Consider the following 23,169-nt stretch of genomic DNA (forward strand, 5'->3'; position numbering starts at 1 on the left):
AAAATACATTTGAAGTTAATGAATTTGATAAAAATCGATATCAGGTAAGGCAAGGGGTCTACGAGATAAAAGAGTTTGGGAACCTCTGAGTTAAACATACCTCAAGTAAAAATTGGTATGTGTCGGGTTGTGGTCCCGTGGTTAGTGTCGCGGACTCTTAAGTCAGAGTTTGCGGTTCGAGTCCACTCTACCGCAATATGATACCTATTTCTAATAATGAGCCGCTATGGCTCACAGAAATAGTATGAAATTGAAATATTTTTGAAAATTATAAAAATACAAATATTTTTCGTTTAAAAAAAAAAAATAAACATACCTCAATTAAAATATAAACAGTAAAAACATACCTCAAGTAAAAAATTATTAGTATAAACATTCCTCAAGTAAAAAAAAAACAGTATAAACATACCTAAGTCAGGCAGACTCCAACATCTCGGTAGTGTGACTTGTAGTTCAGGATAATCTTCTATTCCGGCTATGTTCAGGCATCTGAAGAGACAAAAAAACATGGAATTAGCCAAATTGGCATTGCAGATACAATGTAGTTAGATGCTATTGTTTAATTATTTTTTTTTAAATAAACTAAATATTTTTCAAATGGAGAAAAAACATTCAGGTTTTACCTAAAAAGATCTGTTGCACAGTAAAAAGTTCAATAAGTGGCTTGATATTTATTTGAAATACATTTTACTATATTTTTAAACATTAAAAACGATCTCCTGAAAAATCAAGTTTTTTGATATATCGCTCACTCCTTTCAAGAACGTCATAAATCAAAAATCGTCAATTTTCAGTTGTGCATGTTTTCGGAATGCCCAGAAAATGTACTATATCCCAGCAAAAGTGGAATATTTTTAACTTCATAATAATATTTACCTGCTATAGGGCAGAAAGTGTTGTTTTTGCATTTTGAAGAAAAGGTATTGTTAATTTTTTTTTTTTTAACATACTAAATATTTTTCAAATGCAGAAATAACCTTCAGGTTTTACCTAAAAAGATCTGTTGCACAGTAAAAAGTGGAATAAGTGGCTTGATATTTATTTTTAATACATTGTGTTATATTTTTAATCTTTAAAAACGTTCTCCTGAAAAATCAAGATTTTTGATTTATGACGTTCTTGAAAGGAGTGAGCGATATGTCAAATTATCACACATCGCTCACTCCTTGCAACAATGTCATATATATCAAAAATCGTCAATTTTCAGTTGTGCATATTTTCGAAATGCCTAGAAAATGTACTATATCCCAGCAAAAGCGGCATATTTTCAACTTAATATTTACCCGCTACAGGGCAGAAAGTGTTGTTTTTGCATTTCGAAGAAAAGGTATTGTTTAATTTTTTTTTTTGGAGAAAAAACCTTCAGGTTTTACCTTAAAAGATCTGTTGCGTAGAACAAAATTCGATAAGTAGCTTGATATTTATTTTTAATACATTGTATCATATTTTGAAACGTTTAAAACGATCTCCTGAAAAATCAAGTTTTTTGATATTACGACGTTGTTGAAAGGAGCGAGCGATATGTATATTTTAAAAACCAAAATAATAATAATGAATAAAAAAAGTCAACAAAAGATACTCCGAAGACATTTATACATATATAAGTCACTAATTGCATAGGTCAACGACCCTTAATTTAGGTCAAGGTCATTGCAGCAAGGTCGGTCACACTAAATATGTATAGAAACTAATATTACCTATTACAAATTATAAGTGAAATAAACAAATAAATTCATATATCGTAGTCGCACAGGAGAAAGTGACCAACTAACAAAACGTAAAATGTTCAGGAGGGCCATTTAAGTCACTTTTGCTTGGCAACAAAATAAACATCAATGCAGTTGGTCATTTTTACCAAGTCAATATATTATACTTAAAATAAAAAAAATAAAAAAAACCCTTATCCGCACCCAATGGTGCATAGGGCACTGCATCATATAAACGCAGTGTTATCTTGATCGTTTACACATGAAAGAAAGGTGATCAGCCCTCCGCTTTAGGTACTAGTCCAGGGTAATATTGAATAAATATTGCAGTGAAAAAAATCACTTGTATTTACTTAACCCCCCTTGGGAACCCGGGACCTACAGAACGGTAGCCGAGTGTGCTGACCATTACACTACGGAGACGGATAAATATACGGATATTATAAATAAATAGGCGGATATTTTACTTCCAAGTTTAAAATCCTTTGGGATTTTTTCAGGGCAATATTAAGCTAGTAAGATATCAAAAAGTCAATGATCACGTTTTTGTAAAAAAAATGCACTTGGTCACTTTCTCCTGTATGACTACGAAATATCCAAGTATAGTGATTAAAATCTAGGTAAAATACTGTCTGCCTGTGTAGGGTAGTGAGTACAGTATTTGGCTTCTTTTCCGGAGGTCCCAGGGTCGATTCCCAGGATGGTCAAAGCAATTATTCAGTCTAATATTTATTCAATATTACCCTGGACTAATCCGAAGCAAAGGACTGATCATATTGCCTGTATGTATTGAACGATCAAGTTAACACTGCTCCAGTATGCAGAGCCCTATTGATATATAGCAAAAACATGGTTAGCTTGTATGCTTAAATTTAATGTTACAAATAAAAATAAAATACAAAAAATATATTCATTGCGTTTATTGAAAAAAATATAAAAATTCAATCTTAAAAATAACACATTACAACATATAGCTTAATATTAAAAATAGAACTCATTATGCATTATGCAAAAACTTGATTTCTACTACTACTACTACTACCATCACGCCGTTTCACCGCAGGGGTAGGCAGAGAGGATGGAACGCCACACTCTTCTGTCCTGACATACACTCCTCGCCTCCTTCACATCCATACATCTAGTCATACATGCCCTCCGATTACGCAGACTTTTGACACCGCCAGATTTTAGGTTCTGATTGATCTGATCGTGCCAAGTCTTTTTCGGTCGTCCACGTTCTGTTTTCCCTCTCACATTCGCCACATATATTTTCTTAGTCATTCTCTCGCTATCCATTCGCTCCACATGTCCATACCACCGCAAAGAGCTCTTCCTAATCTTTTCAATTATTCCTCGTTCAGCCTTACATTCCTTTCTTATATCGTCGTTTTGATTTCAAAGGCACATAATGAGTTTTAGTTTTAAACATATCGCAGTGTAATTTCTACAACTGCTTATAAAATAAGCTTTGTGGGGTTCGTAATACAAGATATCATATCGCTCACTCCTTTCAAGAACGTCATAAATCAAAAAACTTGATTTTTCAGTAGAACGTTTTTAAAGTTTAGCAATATAATACAATGTATTAAAAATTAATATCAAGCCACTTATTGAACTTTTTACTGTGCAACAGATCTTTTTAGGTAAAACCTGAATGTTTTTTCTCCATTTCAAAAATATTTAGTATATTTCAAAAAATACTTAAACAATACATTTTCTTCAAAATGCAAAAACAACACTTTCTGCCCTGTATCGGATAAATATTAAGTTAAAAATATGCCGCTTTTGCTGGGATATAGAACATTTTCTGGGCATTCCGAAAACATGCACAACTGGAAATTGACGATTTTTGATTTTTGACATTCTTGAAAAGAGTGAGCGATATCATTAATTTTGTAATTTAAAAAAAAATATTAAATCATGGTTTTCCGCCCCTGCCTTGTTGCGTTCATAACATTTGAATTTTGTCTAGCTTCCCGCCAGTCTAATGATGTTGGTAACGACAAAACCTGGTCAATTAAATATATGTGGAATAAACTGAACAGTGCTTGTAAAAGTAAAAGAAAAACACTTGTTTTTTACTTTCATTTTTTTTTCATTCAAACCCTTATCCGCACCCGCAATGGTGCATAGGGCACTGCGTCATATAAACGCAGTGTTATCTTGATCGTTTACACATGAAGGAAAGGTGATCAGCCCTCCGCTTCAGGTACCAGTCCAGGGTAATATTAAAGAAATATGACAGTGAAAAAAATCACATATATTTATTTTACCCCCCTTGGGAATCGAACCCGGGACCTCCAGAACGGTAGTACTAGTAGTAGGTTTTAGTACCTTTGGTAGCAAATGGTAGGTAATTATATATTCTTAGAGCAAGCTATACATGACTGCTGTACTAAACAATGTTTTCATATTAGGTGCCCGATATGATTGTTTTTTTTAGGGACGATTTATGACTGGAATTATAAAAATGATTCTTGATGATTTCAAAATGTTATGACGCACAAGAAAATACAGTTATATTTTTGGTGGCTAACACCCTAACGTGGATTTCTAAATTGTCTTGTAGCGATTACCCCACGATATACGTATAATTTTTTTTTTTTTAACACAAATACATCGTAAAAATTGGTATAAAAATATAAAAATACTACAATTTACTACATAATTTCATATGAGATTGAAGACGCTTATACCAAAAAATAAACTAAATATAAATTTTGAGTGAACTTTGTTCCACTTGAGATATCGGTAGATGCATTGAGTGAAGTTTGTTGCAGTTGAATATAGGTAGAATCACCGAGTGAAGTTTATTACAGTCGGTAGAAGGGGAAACATCGGTAATAGTATTTTTAATGTTGCTTCACTTTCCAGTTCAATCAATCCAGCTTTAAGACAAACTAAGATGTTTTTTTAATAATTTGTTAATTAAAATTTGGTCTTTGCGACTTGAAGTGATCCTTATTGCAGTCGGTAGAAGCATTGAGTGAAGTTTATTTGACTTGGTAGAAGGGGACACATCAGTTCAAGCATCAAGTGAAGTTTGTTGCAGTCGGTAGAATCGTTGAGTGAAGTTTGTTTCACTTGGTAGAAGGGGACACATCAGTAGAAGCATCGAGTGAAGTTTACTGCAGTCGGTAGAACCATTGAGTGAAGTTTATTGCAGTTGGTAGAACCATTAAGTGAAGTTTGTTGCAGTCGGTTGAAGGGGACACATCGGTAGAAGTATTGAGTGAAGGTAGAAGGTGACACATCCGTAGAAGCATTGAGTGAAGTTGTTGCAGTCAGTAGAAGAGGACACATCCGTAGTAGCATCGAGTGAAGTTGTTGCAGTCAGTAGAAGAGGACACATCCGTAGTAGCATCGAGTGAATTATGTTGAACTCAGTAGAAAGGGACACATCGGTAGATACATTGTGGATTGAGAGCGGGAGGTGAGTTTCTACTTTTGCGCTACGAACCTTATTTTTGGCGTCTCTTGCTTGTGGGGTCTGGACTTGAGCGAGGACTTGTGCTCGCCTTCTTGTATCCTGTGCAGCTGGCCGTTGGAGGGAGGCTTCCCGCTAATGGCCACGTGCTTCTGAAAATAAATTATTAATAATAAATAATATGGTAAGTATAGGGTGGCGCAAAATTAATATTACAACAAAATTTTGAGTGTGTCCAGATACTTGTTCACAAAATCTGGATAATCTCCAATTACTCCGATAGTTACCTAAGACAGCGTCGACATAGATTGTTTTACATTCCTATACACAGGACCAACCTGCCAATGGTTATGCCTGTAGGAAGAGCTACTGCTATATTGAATTTGCCAGTGTTCATACACATTTGCGCCCGTTTTATCAATTTGTTTTACATACTTCAGTTGTCTTCACAGATCGCTCACTCCTTTCAACAACGTCACATATCAAAAATCGACAATTTTCAGTTGTGTATGTTTTCGGAATGCCCAGAAAATGTACTATATCCCAGCAAAAGCGGCATATTTTTAACTTAATATTTACCCGCTACAGGGCAGAAAGTGCTGTTTTTGCATTTTGAAGAAAATGTATTGTTTAATAATTTTTTTAATATGCTAAATATTTTTCAAATGGAGTAAAAACCTTCAGATTTTACCTAAAAAGATCTGTTGCACAGTAAAAAGTTCAATAAGTGGCTTGATATTTATTTTTAATACATTGTATTATATTTTCAAACCTTAAAAACGATCTCATTAAAAATCAAGTTTTTTGATTTATGACGTTGAAAGGAGTGTGCGAGATGTGAAATATGATATGACATACAATGCCACTTGTAAAAATTATAACATATCCTGATAGGGTTTTTAATTTTGCACAACCCTGTATGAATAATAAATAATCAGGAACATTAGGAAATTTTCAGGAATCGGTTTGTAAAAATAGAAAATGGGTGAATTCCTTCATATTTTTTTGAACAGCAATTTTTTTCATATTTTATAAACTTTCTAAATATTCTTTCAATATATAAATATTGTGACCCAGGCAATTGCCATGAATCTTTCTAGAAATACTTTCAGAGGAAGACCATAGAATTCGTAGTTGCTGCAGAAAGATAACATGATTTGAAAGCATGGCCTAGGTGACGTTGTCCATAACAGTTAATGAAATGCTACATTCTGCTGTTAATATTTTTAATACGTATATCGTAGTCGTACAGGAGAAAGTGACCAACTAACAAAATGTAAAATGTTCAGGAGGGCCATTTAAGTCACTTTTGCTTGGCAAGGAAATAAACATCAATGCAGTTAGTCATTTTTAACAAGTTAATATATTATACTTCCAAGTTTAAAATCCTTTGGGATTTTTTTCAGGGCAATATTAAGCTAGTAAGATATCAAATAGTCAATGATTTCTTCTTCTTCTTCTTCTTCTTAAAGGCCTTGCGGCCTGTTTTTAAGAGGGATTAGCCTCCTGCGATGTAGATTCCCAGCTATCGGCCCATCTCTTTGGTGGTCTGCCCGGGAGTCCTCTACCATGGGGTTGGCCGTACAGTGCGATGTGGGGGAGTCTGGATGGTTCCATTCTCCTCACATGCGCATACCATTGTCTCCTTCGTTGCCTTCCCCACCTAACGACATCTTCCATCTCGCATATTTCCCTTATCCTGGCGTTTCTCAATCTATCTCTCTCTATCTATCTCAATGATTTCGTTTTTGTAAAACAATGCACTCGGTCACTTTCTCCTGTATGACTACGTTATGTATAAAAATGTGATTTTGTGTATGTATGGATGTGAGTCCGTGTGTATAAATGTATGTACAATCAAAATAGTGAATCTTAAGCAATCCATTGATTTACTGCAGTACAAAATGAAAAATGTAGTGTATATTTATCAATACTTTCCTAGACATTGAAAAAAAAGTAGTTAAAACGGAAAATATTTTTCAAAAGGAAATTGGAAAAAGTATCGGAAATAGTAGACTTCCACACGCTGAAGTTTGTAATTGGAAATGTCAATACACTAGCCACGGATATGGTTGGTAGAAAGGTAAGGACCTGCGGCCTGAGGACGAGGTTAACTGACCCCAACAGTCTACAAAGAAGAAGAAGTTGGGATGGAGCCAGAAATATTTTATTTATTTGTATTTATGTCGGGCTGTGGTCCCGTGGTTAGTGTCGCGGACTCTAGAGTCAGAGTTTCCCGGTTCGAACCCCACTCTATCACAATTTGATACCTATTTCTAATAATGAGCCGCTTAGGCTCACAGAAACAGTATGAAATTTAAATACTTTTCTAAATATTAAAAACACAAATATTTCCCTTTTCTTTAAAAAAAATATATAAATATACATATATTTTTTTCACTCTAATATTTATTCAATATTACCCTGGACTGGGTAATACCTGAAGCGGATGGCTGATCACCTTCCCTTCACGTGTTAACGATCAAGAAAACACTGTGTTTATATGACGCAGTGCCCTATGCACCATTGGGGTGCGGATGAGGGTTTGAAGAAGATTTTTTTTTTTTTAATGGCTGTACTAGGCCATATACCATACATTGCTGTGGCCCAGTCTGTTGCAATGGAAAAGAGAGAAAAGAGCACACAAAAATGTGCAATCATGGCGCTGTATAAGTTATCCAAATTTATTTATTTATCTATTAAATCGGCGAATGGCTTTAGGAGATTTGAGATTGTGAAGAAGCGAACGTTTGCGAATACGGGATTATCCGGGAATATAAAGTGAGCGGACATACTGAGCGGGAATACTGCCCGCAGGCGATGTTGACCATCCTTGCGCGCGTGCGTCGGGAGACTGACTCTCCTCCGGACACCTCTCAATGCCGGACCAAACAGACGTTTCTTTAATTAACTCAACCTCCGCGCTCTGCCAAAATGTAACGGGAAACTTGCAAAAGCCGGCAATTCCCAAACACTCATATTAACAGGATGGAATATTCTTATTTTTGTTTTGTTAATTTACTAATTGGCGGTCCGTACACACAGCTACCATAGGAAAATATTATATGAATCATGGTTTAAATATGTATGTGAGGGTCATTCTTAAAATAATTACAATATTATTTAAAAATATACAGCTTTATAGTTTTCCTTAGCATTACATATCATTTGAAAGCTTAACGTTTTAACCGCGTTAACTTTGTTCCTGAGATGCGCCCGTGTGCGGCGGTATTTCGCCGTTTTTAAAATGATTACATTTATCACATGATAAATGCCGTATGCACCATCGGGGTGCGGATAAGGGTTTGAAGAAGAAGAATATTTTTTTCAATAGCTGTACTAGGCCATATACCATACATTGCTGTGGCTCAGTCTGTTGCAATGGAAAAGAGAGAAAAGGGCACACAAAAATGTGCAATCATGGCGCTATATAAGTTATCCAAATTTATTTATTTAATCAATACATATTTAGTTAAGAAACAATTTATTTTCCTAAACAAAAACGTTCAATGGGATTCATTGTGCCTTTTTGGTACTCTATAATACACGTGTGTCACATTATTCTTGAAATATATCGTAATATAAACAAATAAGATTGTAACATAAATAAATCAAAGCACGCATCGTGTGTCACTCTTACCCACTGGCGATGCGTAGCTTCGAGAGTGAGACAGATATAGGGCATGATTATGGCGCGGACTAATTGGAATGTTACAATCACCTGTTTTATTTGTTATTCATTATTGTAAATGTATTTATGCTAATGTTCTGTAAAATATCTAAATAAATAAAATAAAATAAAATAAAAATTTGGAGCTAATGCTAGCTTTTTTTTTAAATGAAAAAAATAGTAAGTTTACGAACCACAATGCCATTGGCGGTATTGATGACGGGCTGGTGGACTTCTGTGGGGGGATTTTTACCGTGTTCGTCCGAAGACTGCGTTGTGTTGTGCGTAGGGGCGTCTCTGCAGGAGAGAAATAAAAACACATGTATAATACAATAGACAAATGAAAAACATTTTGCGTATTTCTAGCGTATATCGCTCACTCCTTTCAACAATGTCATATATCAAAAATTGTCAATTTTCAGTTGTGCATGTTTTTGGAATGCCCAGAAAATGTACTATATCCCAGCAAAAGCGGCATATTTTTAACTTAATATTTACCCGCTACAGGGCAGAAAGTGTTGCTTTTGCATTTTGAAGAAAAGGTATTGTTAAATTTTTTTTAAATATACTTAATATTACATATCATATATCAAAAAACTATTTACAATGCAACAGATCTTTTAAGATAAAACCTGAAGGATTTTTCTCCATTCGAAAAATATTAAGTATATTTAAAAAAATAATTAAACAATACCTTTTCTTCAAAATGCAAAACCAACACTTTCTGCCCTGTAGCGGGTAAATATTAAGTTAAAGATATGAAGCTTTTGCTGGGATATAGTACATTTTCTGGGCATTCCGAAAAAATGCAGAACTGAAAATTGACGATTTTTGATATATGATGCTGTTGAAAGGAGTGAGCAATATATCGCCCACTCCTTTCAAGAACGTCATAAATCAAAAAACTTGATTTTTCAGGAGACCGTTTTTAAAGATTAAAAATATAATACAATGTTTTAAAAATAAATATCTAGCCACTTATTGAACTTTTTACTACGCAACAGATCTTTTTAGGTAAAACCTGAAGATTTTTTCTCCATTTGAAAAATATTTAGTTTATTTAAAAAAATAATTAAACAATACTTTTTCTTCAAAATGCAAAAACAACACTTTCTGCCCTGTAGCGGGTAAATATTAAGTTAAAAATATGCCTCTTTTTCTGGGATATAGTACATTTTCTGGGCATTCCGAAAATATGCTCAACTGAAAATTGACGATTTTTGATTTGTGACGTTCTTGAAAGGAGTGAGCGATATGTGATAATTTGACATCTTAAACTAGAAAGAAATATAAACCGAGACACCTAAGAAATTTCATCCCATATGGATAACCAAAAACAGTAAATTATTTTTTTTTCTTTAAACCCTTATCCGCACCCAAATGGTGCATAGGACACTGCATCATATAAACGCAGCGTTATCATAACCATTTAACGCATGAAGGAAAGGTGATCAGCCCTCCGCTACAGGTACCAGTCCAGGATAATATGAAATGAATATTATAGTGAAAAAATGACTTATATTTATTAAACCCCCCTGGGAATCGAACCCGAGATCCCCAGTGCGGTGGCCTAGCGCGTCGACCACTATACTACGGGTTTAGTTGCAGTTCCACCAAGAAAAATGTCAGCACAAAAATTAAATCTTTTCTGTATTTTTTTGCCTTGAGGTACATTTTCGTCCGCCTCCGTAGTGTAATGGTCAGCACGCTCGGCTACCGTTCTGGAGGTCCCGGGTTCGATTCCCAGGGGGGGGGGTCAAATAAATAAAAGTAATTTTTTACTTTTATATTTATTAACAGAGGAAGACCGAGGAAAACTTGGCACAATCAGGTATGTCAAATGCTTGAAAGCGGTCGGGTCAGGAGTAGTAATAATCGTCGGGTATGTATGAGGAGATGCATGAATGTAGAAGAGGCGAAGAATGTTTGCAAAGACAGATTGGTGTGGCGTTCGGTTCTCTCTGCCTATCCCTGCGGGGAAGCGGCATGATGGTGAGTTAGTTAGTTAGTATATTTATTAAATATTACCCAGGACTGGTACCTGAAGCGGAGGGCTGATCACCGTTTATATGATGCAGTGCCCTATGCACCATTGGGGTGCGTATAAGGGTTTGAATGAATGAAAAAAAATTACATTTTTGAAGTCATCACAATTTTGCGATAGATATTGTAGACGCAACAGTGAAATACCTGCTAGTAGCGTGGTGAGGAGTGGGATGCGATCCCGTGACCACGACTTGGTGGTGTTTGCTCTTCTCCCGCTCAATAGCCATGGACAATCTGTGATCTGGAGACTGGAAAACAAAAGAAATAAAAATCATATTTATCGTTTCGGCATTCACTTTGCGGTAAAACATGATAAAATTGTAAAAGAAAACCACTTGTTTTATTATCACTTGAGTTTATTTTATTATGTTGGAAGCTACGCTTCCATCTTCAGGTGTAAATATAGAAACTAGTCGTCATAATAAAATAAACTCAAGTGGTAAAAAACAAGTGGTTTTCTTTTACATATAAAAATTACATTCAATTATTAATTAAAACATCATGAATATAGGGTAATTTGAAAAACAACGCTGTTTTTTTCAGCAGGGTTTTCAAGTATACAAATATTTTAAACAGTAAAACCCACAATTGGGAGATCAATAGAGTATCTATTTTTAATTCTTATAAAATTGGATCTGGCGGATTTTGAAAGTAGGCGACACATATTACTCATTCCTTTCAAGAACGTCATAAATCAAAAACCTTGATTTTTCAGGAGAACGTTTTAAAAGTTAATAAATTTAACACAATGTATGAAAAATAAATATCAAGCCACTTATTGAACTTTTTTACTGTGCAACAGATCTTTTTAGGTAAAACCCGAAGATTTTTTCTCCATTTGAATTATATTTAATATATTTAAAAACAACTAACTAACTAACTAACTAACCATCACGCCGCTTACCCACAGGGGTAGGCAGAGAGAATCGAACGCCACACCACTCTGTCTTTGCAAACATTCTTTGCCTCTTCTACATTCATGCATCTCCTCATACATACCCGACGATTATTACTCCTGACCCGGCCGCTTTCAAGTATTTGACATACCTGATTGTGCCAAGTTTTCCTCGGTCGTCCTCTGCTTCTTTTTCCAACTACATTCGCTCCATAAATTTGTTTAACCGTTCTTTCTTCGCTCATACGCTCCACATGTCCAAACCATCTCAACACACCTTTCTTAATTTTATCGATAATGCTTATCTCAGCCTTACATTCTTTCCTTATTTCATCATTCGAACATCTATCAAACATCGTTTTGCCACACATTCGTCTGAGCGATCGCATTTCGACTGCATTCAGTCTGCTTTCATCCTTCTTTTGCCAACTCCATGCTTCGCTTCCATACATAAGGGTTGGAACCAGAACTCCATTGTGTACTGCCAGTTTAGCTTCCGCTGATAGATTTTTATTTGCTAAAACTGATTTTAGTGCACCATTTACTCTGTTCCCAGCATTCACTCTCCTTTCTATGTCTTTATCAATCTTTCCATCCCTAGAAAACATACTACCCAAATATATGAAATCATCTACCTGTTCCAAAATCTCCCCATTTACCAATATTTCACACTCAGATCTACATTCATCTCTTTCAAAAACCATGATTTTGGAATAATTGAATAATACCTTTTCTTCAAAATCGATAAACAACATTTTCTGCCCTGTAGCGGGTAAATATTATGTTAAAAATATGCCTCTTTTGCTGGGATATAGTACATTTTCTGGACATTCGGAAAACATGCACAACTGAAAATTGTCGATTTTTGATTTATGACGTTCTTGAAAGGAGTTAGCAATATATATATATAAATAAAAGTAGAATTCAATCCAATAACCGTGTTAAATTGCGGATATATTACACAACAATTAAAAACAAATTTGTTTTATTTTATAAAGTTAAAAAAGTGTCGGGTTGTGGTCCCGTGGTTGATGCCGCGGACTCATAAGTCAGAGTTTATCGGTTCGAACCCGTTCTACCACAATTTGATCTGTTTTGCAGCAGGTGTTTGCAGATTGCATACTTGGCTTCCATAATGCATCATGTTGGTTTGACTCACCTGTAATTGTTCCTGCTTCCACTCGTTGTCCGTGGTCTCTTCCGAGTCATCGAACTGGGACTTCCACTGGGAGGCCAGCGTCAGCGCGCCGCCCTTGGTGACCTGGCAAATCAAACATCACAGTCAAATTCAAATAAACCCGAAGTTAGGTGGTTAGGTAAGTGTTTCTTCCAAAATCTGTGTATTTTTTTAGAATAATCTATGCAATAAAATAGTATTGTCTTTTAGCGTTTTAGCAATGTTTTTTAGCGTCTCTCTAGCTCTGCTAAAAGTAAGTAAATAGAACGTTTATAAGTATCTCAACACCCCTGGTATATGAATATAAGAGAAAAATAATATGAAAATATATTTTAAAAATACATGAGAAAAATATACCGTCCCTTGGATCCTCTTATATCCAGGTAATACTTCTTATATGCACAAATTAATCCTGACTTAATTTTTTTTGTGTCCGCCTCCGTGGTGTAATGGTCGGCGTGTTTAGCTACCGTTCTGGAGGTCCCGGGTTCGATTCCCAGGGGGGGAGGTGAAAATAAATATTGGTGATTTAACACTGCAATATTTATTTAATATTACCCTGGACTGGTTCGTGAGGCGCAAGAGTGATCACCTTGCCTTCATGTAAGTAATGATCAAGATAACACTGCGTCAATTTGACGCAGTGCCCTATGCACCATTAGGTGTGGATAAGGGTTATAAAAATAAATAAAATAGTATTAATAAATGTACGCGAGAAGAACAAAGAAACACAGTTCATGGACTTTTTTGTTTATAATATTGTCCCCACCGCATGTAACTCCTTTAAAATCGTACATAAGGGGTGGCGGACAAATTTTTGTGTGCTCAGATTAAATAATATTCAAAAAGTATATACGTCGCGCTCGCTCTGTTACTATTGGCGTCTCTATATTCTTCTCGCCCTTGTGTTTTGTAATTTTTATATTGGTGTCGCTTTAATAAGTGCTATAATTTTTTAATATATATGTGTCACTTTGCTCTTCTCAACTTGATAATTTTGTAATTTTTTGATTAATAAACTATTGTCTCCATTTGCGCGTTTCCGTCTTCCTCGTCACAAGTGTTCCAGTACCGTTAGCAGCAACAGTTAGGTTAGGTTCTTCAAACCCTTATCCGCACCCCAATGGTTCATAGGGCACTGCGTCATATAAACGCAGTGTTATCTTGATCGTTTACACATGAAGGAAAGGTGATCAGCCCTCCGCTTCAGGTACCAGTCCAGGGTAATATCGAATAAATATTAGAGTGAAAAAATCACTTTTATTTATTTGACCCCCCCCTGGGAATCGAACCCGGGACCTCCAGAACGGTAGCCGAGCCTGCTGACCATTACACTACGGAGACAGACGTGATATTAAATAACTCATTTGTTTTATGTAATTTTATATATATATATTAATATCAACATATCATAAGAAAACTAAATAAGTTTTGCAACTACAGCTTTATCCTTTTGCCAGATTATGCAATACAGTATTTTATACATATTGTGGAACAAACTTAGAATTTTTTTTTTTTTGAATTTCAGTGGCAGTTCACGCTGATGGCAAGACGACGAGATAGATCGAGTCTTTTTTGAATTACCTAACGTCCAAGTGACTCTGCAATCTAGCTACGGCTTATGCAACACCGTTTATCATGTCCCTACTCAGGCTTCAACTTTATAAGTTTCATAGCCTATGCCTACTCGTGAGTGGATTTACTCTTTATGTTTAAAGTTACTATATTTTCATGTAATTCATGAGTGAAAATTCTAGGCAAAAACACTCGCTACAAACTTAGAAAATGAAAAATTTGACAGATATAACCCTTTTGGCTGTCCAAATTCAAAACACAGTAAGGGACATTTTTTTGTAGTACGTTTTTTTTTGCATTTTTGGGCAAGTAGAATCTACTTAGTCCAAAAATGCAAAAAAAAACGTACTACAAAAAAAATGTCCCTTACTGTGTTTTAAGTTTGGACAGCCGCTTTGCCGTTTACACTACCGAGATGTTGACCGAAATTTGTCAAATTTTGCTGTGATCAGCTCTCACAGAAAGTTCCAAGCATCGGCTTTGTCTAGGCGGAGTTTGCTATCACCGGAGAATGTTGGAACGTACCTGCTGCAGGGCGGAGACATTTTCATCATCGATGACGGCAAACTGCGTCAGGCTCTGGTCGGCTCGGCAGCTCGGCTTGCTGCTCACGCCCGACGCCCCGCCGGAGCCCGGACGGACCCCACGGCGCCCTGACACAAACAGAATCATCAGACCACATGACCACACATTAACCACATGACCAAACATTGTTCATTAACAAATAAAGAAGGGTGATGTAACCAAAATTAAACAAGATTATTGGATTGAATTCTACTTTTGTTTACATATATTGCTCACTCCATTCAACAACGTCATAAATCAAAACACTTGATTTTTCAGGAGATCGTTTTTTAAAGTTAAAAAATAAAACACAATGTATTAAAAATAAATATCGAGCCACTTTTACTGTGCAAGATCTTTTTAGGTAAAACCTGAAGGTTTTTTCTCCATTTGAAAAATATTTAATATACTAATAAAAAAAAATTAAACAATACCTTTTCTTCAAAATGAAAAAACAACACTTTCTCCCCTGTAGCGGGTAAATATTAAGTTAAAAATGTCGCTTTTGTTGGGATATAGTACATTTTCTGGGCATTCCGAAAACATGCACAACTGAATATTGTCAATTTTTGATATATGACGTTGTTGAAAGGAGTGAGTGATATATGATAATATGTGACGCGTTTCGTCTTATGAAGACATTATAGAGTGTTTGAATATAGAGTGAGTGAATGCCTATAGAAAGAATATAGAATGAATATGAATATAGAATGAATATAGAGTGAGTGAATGACATTATAGAGTGAGTGAATGCCTTAATAAAAGGGAACGCACCACATATTACCATATATATCGCTCACTCCTTTCAAGAACGTCATAAATCAAAAATCGTCAATTTTCAGTTGTGCATGTTTTCGGAATGCCCAGAAAATGTACTATATCCCAGCAAGAGAGGCATATTTTATACTTAATATTTACCCGCTACAGGGCAGAAAATGTAGTTTTTGCATTTTGAAGAAAATGTATTGTTTAATTATTTTTATAAATAAATTAAATATTTTTCAAATGTATAAAAAACCTTCAGGTTTTACCTAAAAAGATCTGTTGCACAGTAAAAAGTTCAATAAGTGGCTTGATATTTATTTTGAATACATTGTGTTATATTTTTAAACTTTAAAATCGTTCTCCTGAGAAATCAAGTATTTTGATTTATGACGTTCTTGAAAGGAGTGAGCGATATATGTAAATAAAAGTAGAATTCAATCCAATAACCTCGTTTAATTTTGGATATATAACCCAAAAAGTTAATATGGATTTCTACCAACTGCCTGCAGTTACAATAAATAGAAAAAAGAAGGCACACTAACAATAAGTTGGACAGTTACCTCTACGCTGGATCTCTGCACCGCTCTGACGCAGCTCGTAGGAGTACAGGCTGTCCACTTCCGTCACTATCCTGGGGCTAGCTGACTCACCTGGAGGAAATAAAACACACAAAATCATTAACATTACAGTACAGTAGCAGTACAGTAAACCACTGGAATATTCACATAAATACAGGTATAGGGTAATAAGAAATGCGGGTATAGGATAATCAGGAATTCGGGTATATGTAGTGGTGTGGTAAGCTGGGTACTACTTGGTAGGGTAGGTAGTAAGGTACTGCTAGCTAGGTACTACTTAGTAAGGTAGGGTAGGTGCCGGTTGCGTTTTTATATATCACTCACTCCTTTCAAGAACGTGTGTATTTAATAAGAACACAAATATTTCTTGGTATAGTAAAAAAAGTATATTTCACTATTTCCTAAAAATTACCGTGACATGTGTTTCGATGCATTCACGCTAACACACTAAGGACGGGTGTTTTTTAGGTCTGCGGACTGTTGGCGACAGGATTTGATAATTCGCTCACTCCTTCCAAGAACGTAATAAATAAAAAATCGTCAACTTTCAGTTGTGCATGTCTTTGGAACGCCCATAAAATGTACTATATCCCGGCAAAAGAGGCATTTTTTCAACTTAATATTTACCCGCTACAGGGCAGAAAGTGTTGTTTTTGCATTTTGGAGAAAAGGTATTGTTTAATTATTTTTTAAAATATAACTAAATAGTTTTCAAATGGAAAAAAAACCTTCAGGTTTTACCTAAAAAGATCTGTTGCACAGTAAAAAGTTCAGTAAGTGGCTTGATATTTATTTTTAATACATTGGATTATATTTTTAAACTTTAAAAACGCTCTCCTGAAAAATTAAGTTTTTTTATTTATGACATTCTTGAAAGGAGTGAGCTATATCAAGTGGGTAAGTTAGGATGGGCACTGCTTTTCTGCCTATATGGAATGAACGCTCCTGGGTATAAGATATGTAATAAGAAATGCAGGTGTAGGTAAATAAGAAATTCGGGTATAGTTTAATAAAAGAAATGCGGGCAAAGGAAACCTACCTGGAGTTGTGCAAACGGCCAGGTCTTGTACGCAGGTGGGGGGCGCCGTGACCACCCGGAGGCGCCCCAGCGTGGCCCCGCTGTGCTGGCCGGAGGGGGCCGCCCGGTCACCGGAGCCTGCGGAGACGGGGGCACATTAATTCCAATCAGATAAAGTATAATATATCTATATAGGATGTCCGCTTCCGTGGTGTAATGGTCAGCGTGTTTAGCTACCGCGCTGGAGGTCCCGGGTTCGATTCCCAGGGGGGGTGAAATATATATTAGTGATTTTACACTTTAATATTTATTTCATATTACCCTGGACTGGTTCCTGCAGCACAAGAGTGATCACCTTGCCTTCATGTAAGTAATGATCAAGATAACACTGCGTCAATTCTATGCAGTGCCCTATGCACCATTGGGTGCGGATAAGGGTTATATATATTTATATATATATATATATATATATATAGGATGACACATAATAAAGGGAATTTTTGAAAATCGTAGTGGTAGCCATGAGCAGGTGGTAGTTCGCGGGACAGGGTATGCTTGGCTACAATAGAGACTAGAAGGAATGTGTATTTGATTACGCATTTTTATCCATTGTTGCGCGGTATGATCGATAATCCTGAAATTATCCGGAGCATTGGTCTGTATGTTCCTGATAGTTAGCTAAGACAGCGTCGGCATAGATTGTTTCACATTCCTATACACAGGACCAACCTGCCGATGGTTATGCCTGTAGGAAGAGCTACCGCTATATTGAATAATCTCATTGGATATTAATCTGTTCCATGTGTCTGAAGGAGTTTTCCGAAGCGGGATTCTTCTACACCTTTAGCAAAAGTTTTTGCATATTTTAGATTTTTGTATGTATTTTAATGTATAAGCTTTAAATTTTTCACCCTATATTATACGATAAGAGAGGTAGATTAAGGGTATATTTTATCAATTGTTGGGTAATATATCCAAAATTAAACATGGTTATTGGAATGAATTCTACTTTTATTTACATATATGTATATGATAATATGTGATACGTTTCCTCTTATTAAGACATTATCAAACACTGACTATGGTCACTGAATTTTATTAAGACATTATCAAACACTGACCATAGTCAGTGTTTGATAATGTCTTAATAAAAGGAAACGCGTCACATATTATCATATATCGCTCACTCCTTTCAACGTCATATATCAAAAATCTTGATTTTTATGGAGAACGTTTTTTAAGTTAATATAATACTATGTATTAAAAATAAATATTAAGCTACTTACTAAGCTACTTTTAGGTAAAACCTCAAGGTTTTTTCTCCATTTGAAAAATATTTAGTATATTTAAAAAAATAATTAACCTTTTCTTTAAAATGCAAAAACAACACTTTCTGCCCTGTAGCAGGTAAATATTAAGTCAAAAATATGCCTCTTTTGCTGGGGTATAGTACATTTTCTGGGCATTCCGAAAAAACATGCACAACTGAAAGTTGACGATTTTTGATTTATGACGTTCTTGAAAGGAGTGAGCGATATATGTAAATAAAAGTAGAATTTAATCCAATAACCTTGTTTAACTTTGGATATATTACCCAACAATTCAAAATGGAATTCCACCAACTGCCTGCAGTTATATTAAACAGGTATATTATCAACTCGGTCTGCCTGAGGCGGTTGGAAGGTCGCACGTGGATCTAGATATAAGCGGGGAAGTACGCACCTCCCATGTTGGCTCTCGGGCGGCACGGCGGGATGGACTGCCTCTCGGGGCGGCTGGCCGGACCCTCGGTCCTGCACTCGGAGACCAGCTGCTGGCCCGACGCGGCCGCCACTCCGGAAATCTGGACACAACACACATCAACAATTAACAACCAAGATTTAACAATAAATATGGAAGTCCAATACTGCAATATATCGTTATATAACTGAAATATTTAAATGTTGGAGCTAGAATGAATAAATTGACTGTGTGTTGCCTTTTGTATGTTGATGATGCTGTTCTTCTTGCCGATAGCGGAGAAGACCTGCAGGCGTTGGTGATAAAAGTGTATGATGTGAGCAAGGAAAGTGATTTATTGATGAATGTGTTAAACAGGGATGTGTAATGTCACAGTGGCTGTTTAACCTATACATGGATAGTTGCATGAAAGAACTGAAAGATTTAAATGTTGGAGCTAGAATGAATAATTTGACTGTCTGTTGCCTTTTGTATGCTGACAATGCTGTTCTTCTTGCCGATAGCGGAGAAGACCTGCAGGCGTTGGTGACAAAAGTGTATGGATAATGTATGCAAGGAAAGTGATTTATTGATGAATGTTAGCAAATCCAAAATTATGATTTTTGAAAGAGATGAATGTAGATCTGAGTGTAAAATATTGGTAAATGGGGAGATTTTGGAACAGGTAAATGATTTCGTATATTTGGGTAGTATGTTTTCTAGGGATGGAAAGATTGATAAAGACATCCTTTAGTACACAACCATGATACACGATTTACACACAACGAAGGTTTGATAGTCCCAAGAATTAACAATAAATATGGGAGTCCAACACTGCAATATATCGTTACAAACATTTTTAATTTGTTGCCGACGGATGTTAGAGGTCAAAATGAAATATGGAACAAAGGCAAAATAAAGGAATGGGTAAATGATCAAGAGTTAATTTTATGAAAATTGTAAAATGTTTATATTCTTAATTTTATTCTCTTTTTTGTGTCTATATTAGGTTAAAATGGTTAAAAACAATAAAAATGTATTAAAAAAGAACTCCACCGACAAGACGCACAAGGTGGCTTGGTGGGTCTCTAGGGTCTGGGATATTTTAAATATAATAACCAAGATAATAACCAAGGTAATTAGTCATCCATGCATGTTTCGACATGAATTCTTTTTCCATTTGTTTGTAATTTTGTATTTTCCTTTGTGATTTATATATAAATAAACAAATATATATTAACAACATTTTGAGTGTGTCCAAATACTTGTTCACAAAATCTGGATTATCTCCAATTACAGGAGTTATTTTCAATTTTTTATTTTTTTATTGATTGATTATAATCCAGGTTTCGGATCTCACATACTAATATAAGAGTTTCTGCTTAATAAAAAGCTTCTTTACATCTCACCGATAGATGTCTCTAGTGAAGTTCTAGTGATTCATGAACAAGGTTTCTAAATTGGTTCATATATATATAGAACTTCCAAGAATTTGAGTAGTGTGGTTGTCAATAATGGGTAGAATTGGTGAATGTTACACGTGTGTAAAGTGATCACTTAAACCAGCCTATGACGGTCGTAAGCCCCGTAAATGCCCAGACTTCCATATTCTTCTTCATTTTTGATGAGATGTCAAAAAATAATATAAATATATATTTATTTCATAGTCTTTTCATATATTTTAAGTATAAATAAAATATACGAACTTACGTCCACCGGGCGTGACGTACTGACACTCCTAGTGAAAGAGTTGGCGCCCGTTGTATGTTGCGTAATTAAAAAGCAAATATAATTGTTCACCTTCACATGCATATTGTCCTCGTGATTTGATCTGGCCGACGGTACGACAGCATCCGTCTCGTCCGCTTGCTTGTCGGGCGTACCAACCTGAGCACAAGCAAGTTTCATGAGTGAAATTCCACTTAAATTTTATCAATCTCTCGATAGAAAAAATTACAAAGTCACAGCTGCATTTAACCTTTTAACCAAATAAATGAAGAGCGCGCCAGTCGTGCAGTAATTTATCCATAGTCATAAAATTAATTGTTCATGGCGCGGGGTTGTGACGAAATTTGTCATAGAAAATATGAAAACTTAATTACATATATCGCTCACTCCTTTCAAGAACGTCATAAATCAAAAATCATCAATTTTCAGTTGTGCATGTTTTTGGAATGCCCAGAAAATGTACTATATCCCAGCAAAAGCGGCATATTTTAAACTTAATATTTACCCGCTACACGGCAGAAAGGGTTGTTTTTGCATTTTGAAGAAAAGGTATTGTTTAATAATTTTTTTTAAATATATTAAATGTTTTTCAAATTGTGAAATAACCTTCAGGTTTTACCTTAAAAGATGTGTTGCACAGTAAAAAGTTCAATAAGTGGCTTGATATTTATTTTTAATAAAATGTGTTATATTTTTAAACTTTAAAATCGTTCTCCTGAAAATTGAAGTTATTTGATTTATGACGTTCATGAAAGGAGTGAGCGATATGTCAAAACTAATTGTTTATGTTAGTTTACACACACACTATGATTTAAAAAAAAATTTCAAATTAAAAATCATCAGAATCGACACTAAAATCACTGTCATCAGATTCGGCAGTGACGGCAACTCGGGGATTATTGGACAACCCTGAGCGCCATTAGTTGTTCCGACGACAAAGCTCTCTTTAATTTACGTTTAAAGTGGTAAAAACAAATTTTGTTTTAATTCTAAGTATGCAAAGATATTCTCGATAGATGTCACTATGCGTTCAATATATTTGCACATTTTAAATAATTGATTTTCTTTAGTAAAAGCCTATTTCAAATGGCGCGTCTTAAGACATATTTTTTGTATGAGTGGCGTTCATACAAAAATCATAAAGAAAACTGGTACCTGATGCGGAGGGCTGATCACCTTTTTTTCATGTGTAAACGATCTATTATTAGGTGACTGTTATTTTGAAAATGTGTGTTTTTAGAGTAATGGCGATAATCCCGACTGTCGTTACTCACTTGGGCGGCTCCCTTTCCTGGGCTGGCAGGCACGCGTGGCGGCGTGCTGGCGTCAGCGCCTTCCAGTGCGGCCGTGGCGTGCGTGGTGGCGCGCAGGTTGGTCACGCTCGTGGCGTTGGTGGCCGTAGCATTGTTCTTCTCCATAGACACCTATGAGAACACACAAACGCATGAAGATAATTTCTTGAATGCTTTTAGCAGATACTTTGTGGCACATTTTTTATTAATTTAAAAAAAAAAATAATGCCTGTTATTTAAAGCTTTTATTAAAAACTTTTTTAAAAGATATATTTGTATTTTTATTATTTGCACAAATATTTGAATATCATACTATTTCTGTGAGCCTAAGCGGCTCATTGTTAGAAATAGGTATCAAATTGGGGTAGAGTGGGTTTGAACCGTTAAACTCTGACTTATGAGTCCGGGACAGTAACCGCGGGACCACAACCCGACACTTTATAAACTTCATAAAATAAAACAACTTTGTTTTTAATTGTTGTGTAATATATCCAAAATTAAATTTTTATTTACATAAATCGCTAACTCCTTTCAAGAACGTCATAAATCAAAATTCAAAAATTGTAAATTTTCAGTTGTGCATGTTTTCGGAATGCCCAGAAAATGTACTATATCCCAGCAAAAGCTGCATATTTTTAACTTAACATTTACCCGCTACAGGGCAGAAAATGTAGTTTTTGCATTTTGAAGAAAAGGTTTTGTTTAATTATTTTTTTGAATACACTAAATATTTTTCAAATGGAGAAAAAACCTTCAGGTTTTACCTAAAAAGATCTGTTGCACAGTAAAAAGTTCAATAAGTGGCTTGATATTTATTTTTAATACATTGTGTTATATTTTCAAACTTTAAAAACGTTCTCCTGTAAAATCAAGTTTTTTGATTTATGAAGTTCTTGAAAGGAGTGAGCGAATTGTGTACATATAGTTATTTTTTTCATTCAAACCCTTAGCCGCACCCCACTGGTGCATAGGGCACTGCATCATACAAACGCAGTGTTATCTTGATCGT

At 35.3% G+C, this 23,169-nt stretch overlaps 1 protein-coding gene across 6 annotated transcripts in view; it reads right to left on the reverse strand.

The window, feature by feature from the left end:
* The window catches only part of Asator (tau-tubulin kinase asator), a 102,694-nt gene that overhangs the window by 13,102 nt on the left and 66,423 nt on the right, over positions 1 to 23,169 (reverse strand). For 4 of the 6 annotated variants that reach the window (XM_088275692.1, XM_088275690.1, XM_088275695.1 and 1 more), the window contains 11 exons: positions 22,143 to 22,292; positions 20,941 to 21,027; positions 19,144 to 19,264; positions 17,443 to 17,559; positions 16,386 to 16,475; positions 15,022 to 15,149; positions 12,904 to 13,005; positions 10,994 to 11,097; positions 8,998 to 9,100; positions 5,167 to 5,285; positions 410 to 489 (listed from right to left, as the gene is read on the reverse strand). In XM_088275692.1, coding sequence (XP_088131818.1) covers positions 410 to 489; positions 5,167 to 5,285; positions 8,998 to 9,100; positions 10,994 to 11,097; positions 12,904 to 13,005; positions 15,022 to 15,149; positions 16,386 to 16,475; positions 17,443 to 17,559; positions 19,144 to 19,264; positions 20,941 to 21,027; positions 22,143 to 22,292 — 1,201 coding nt within the window. The remainder of the gene's footprint in view (positions 1 to 409; positions 490 to 5,166; positions 5,286 to 8,997; positions 9,101 to 10,993; positions 11,098 to 12,903; positions 13,006 to 15,021; positions 15,150 to 16,385; positions 16,476 to 17,442; positions 17,560 to 19,143; positions 19,265 to 20,940; positions 21,028 to 22,142; positions 22,293 to 23,169) is intronic. The other 2 variants (XM_088275693.1, XM_088275691.1) reach the window with 1 other exon arrangement.

The sequence above is a fragment of the Brachycentrus maculatus genome, unplaced genomic scaffold (genome assembly GCF_059751285.1).
Source record: "Brachycentrus maculatus isolate JH-2025_06_01 unplaced genomic scaffold, ASM5975128v1 h1tg000955l, whole genome shotgun sequence".
Classification (NCBI taxonomy): Eukaryota; Metazoa; Arthropoda; class Insecta; order Trichoptera; family Brachycentridae; genus Brachycentrus; species Brachycentrus maculatus.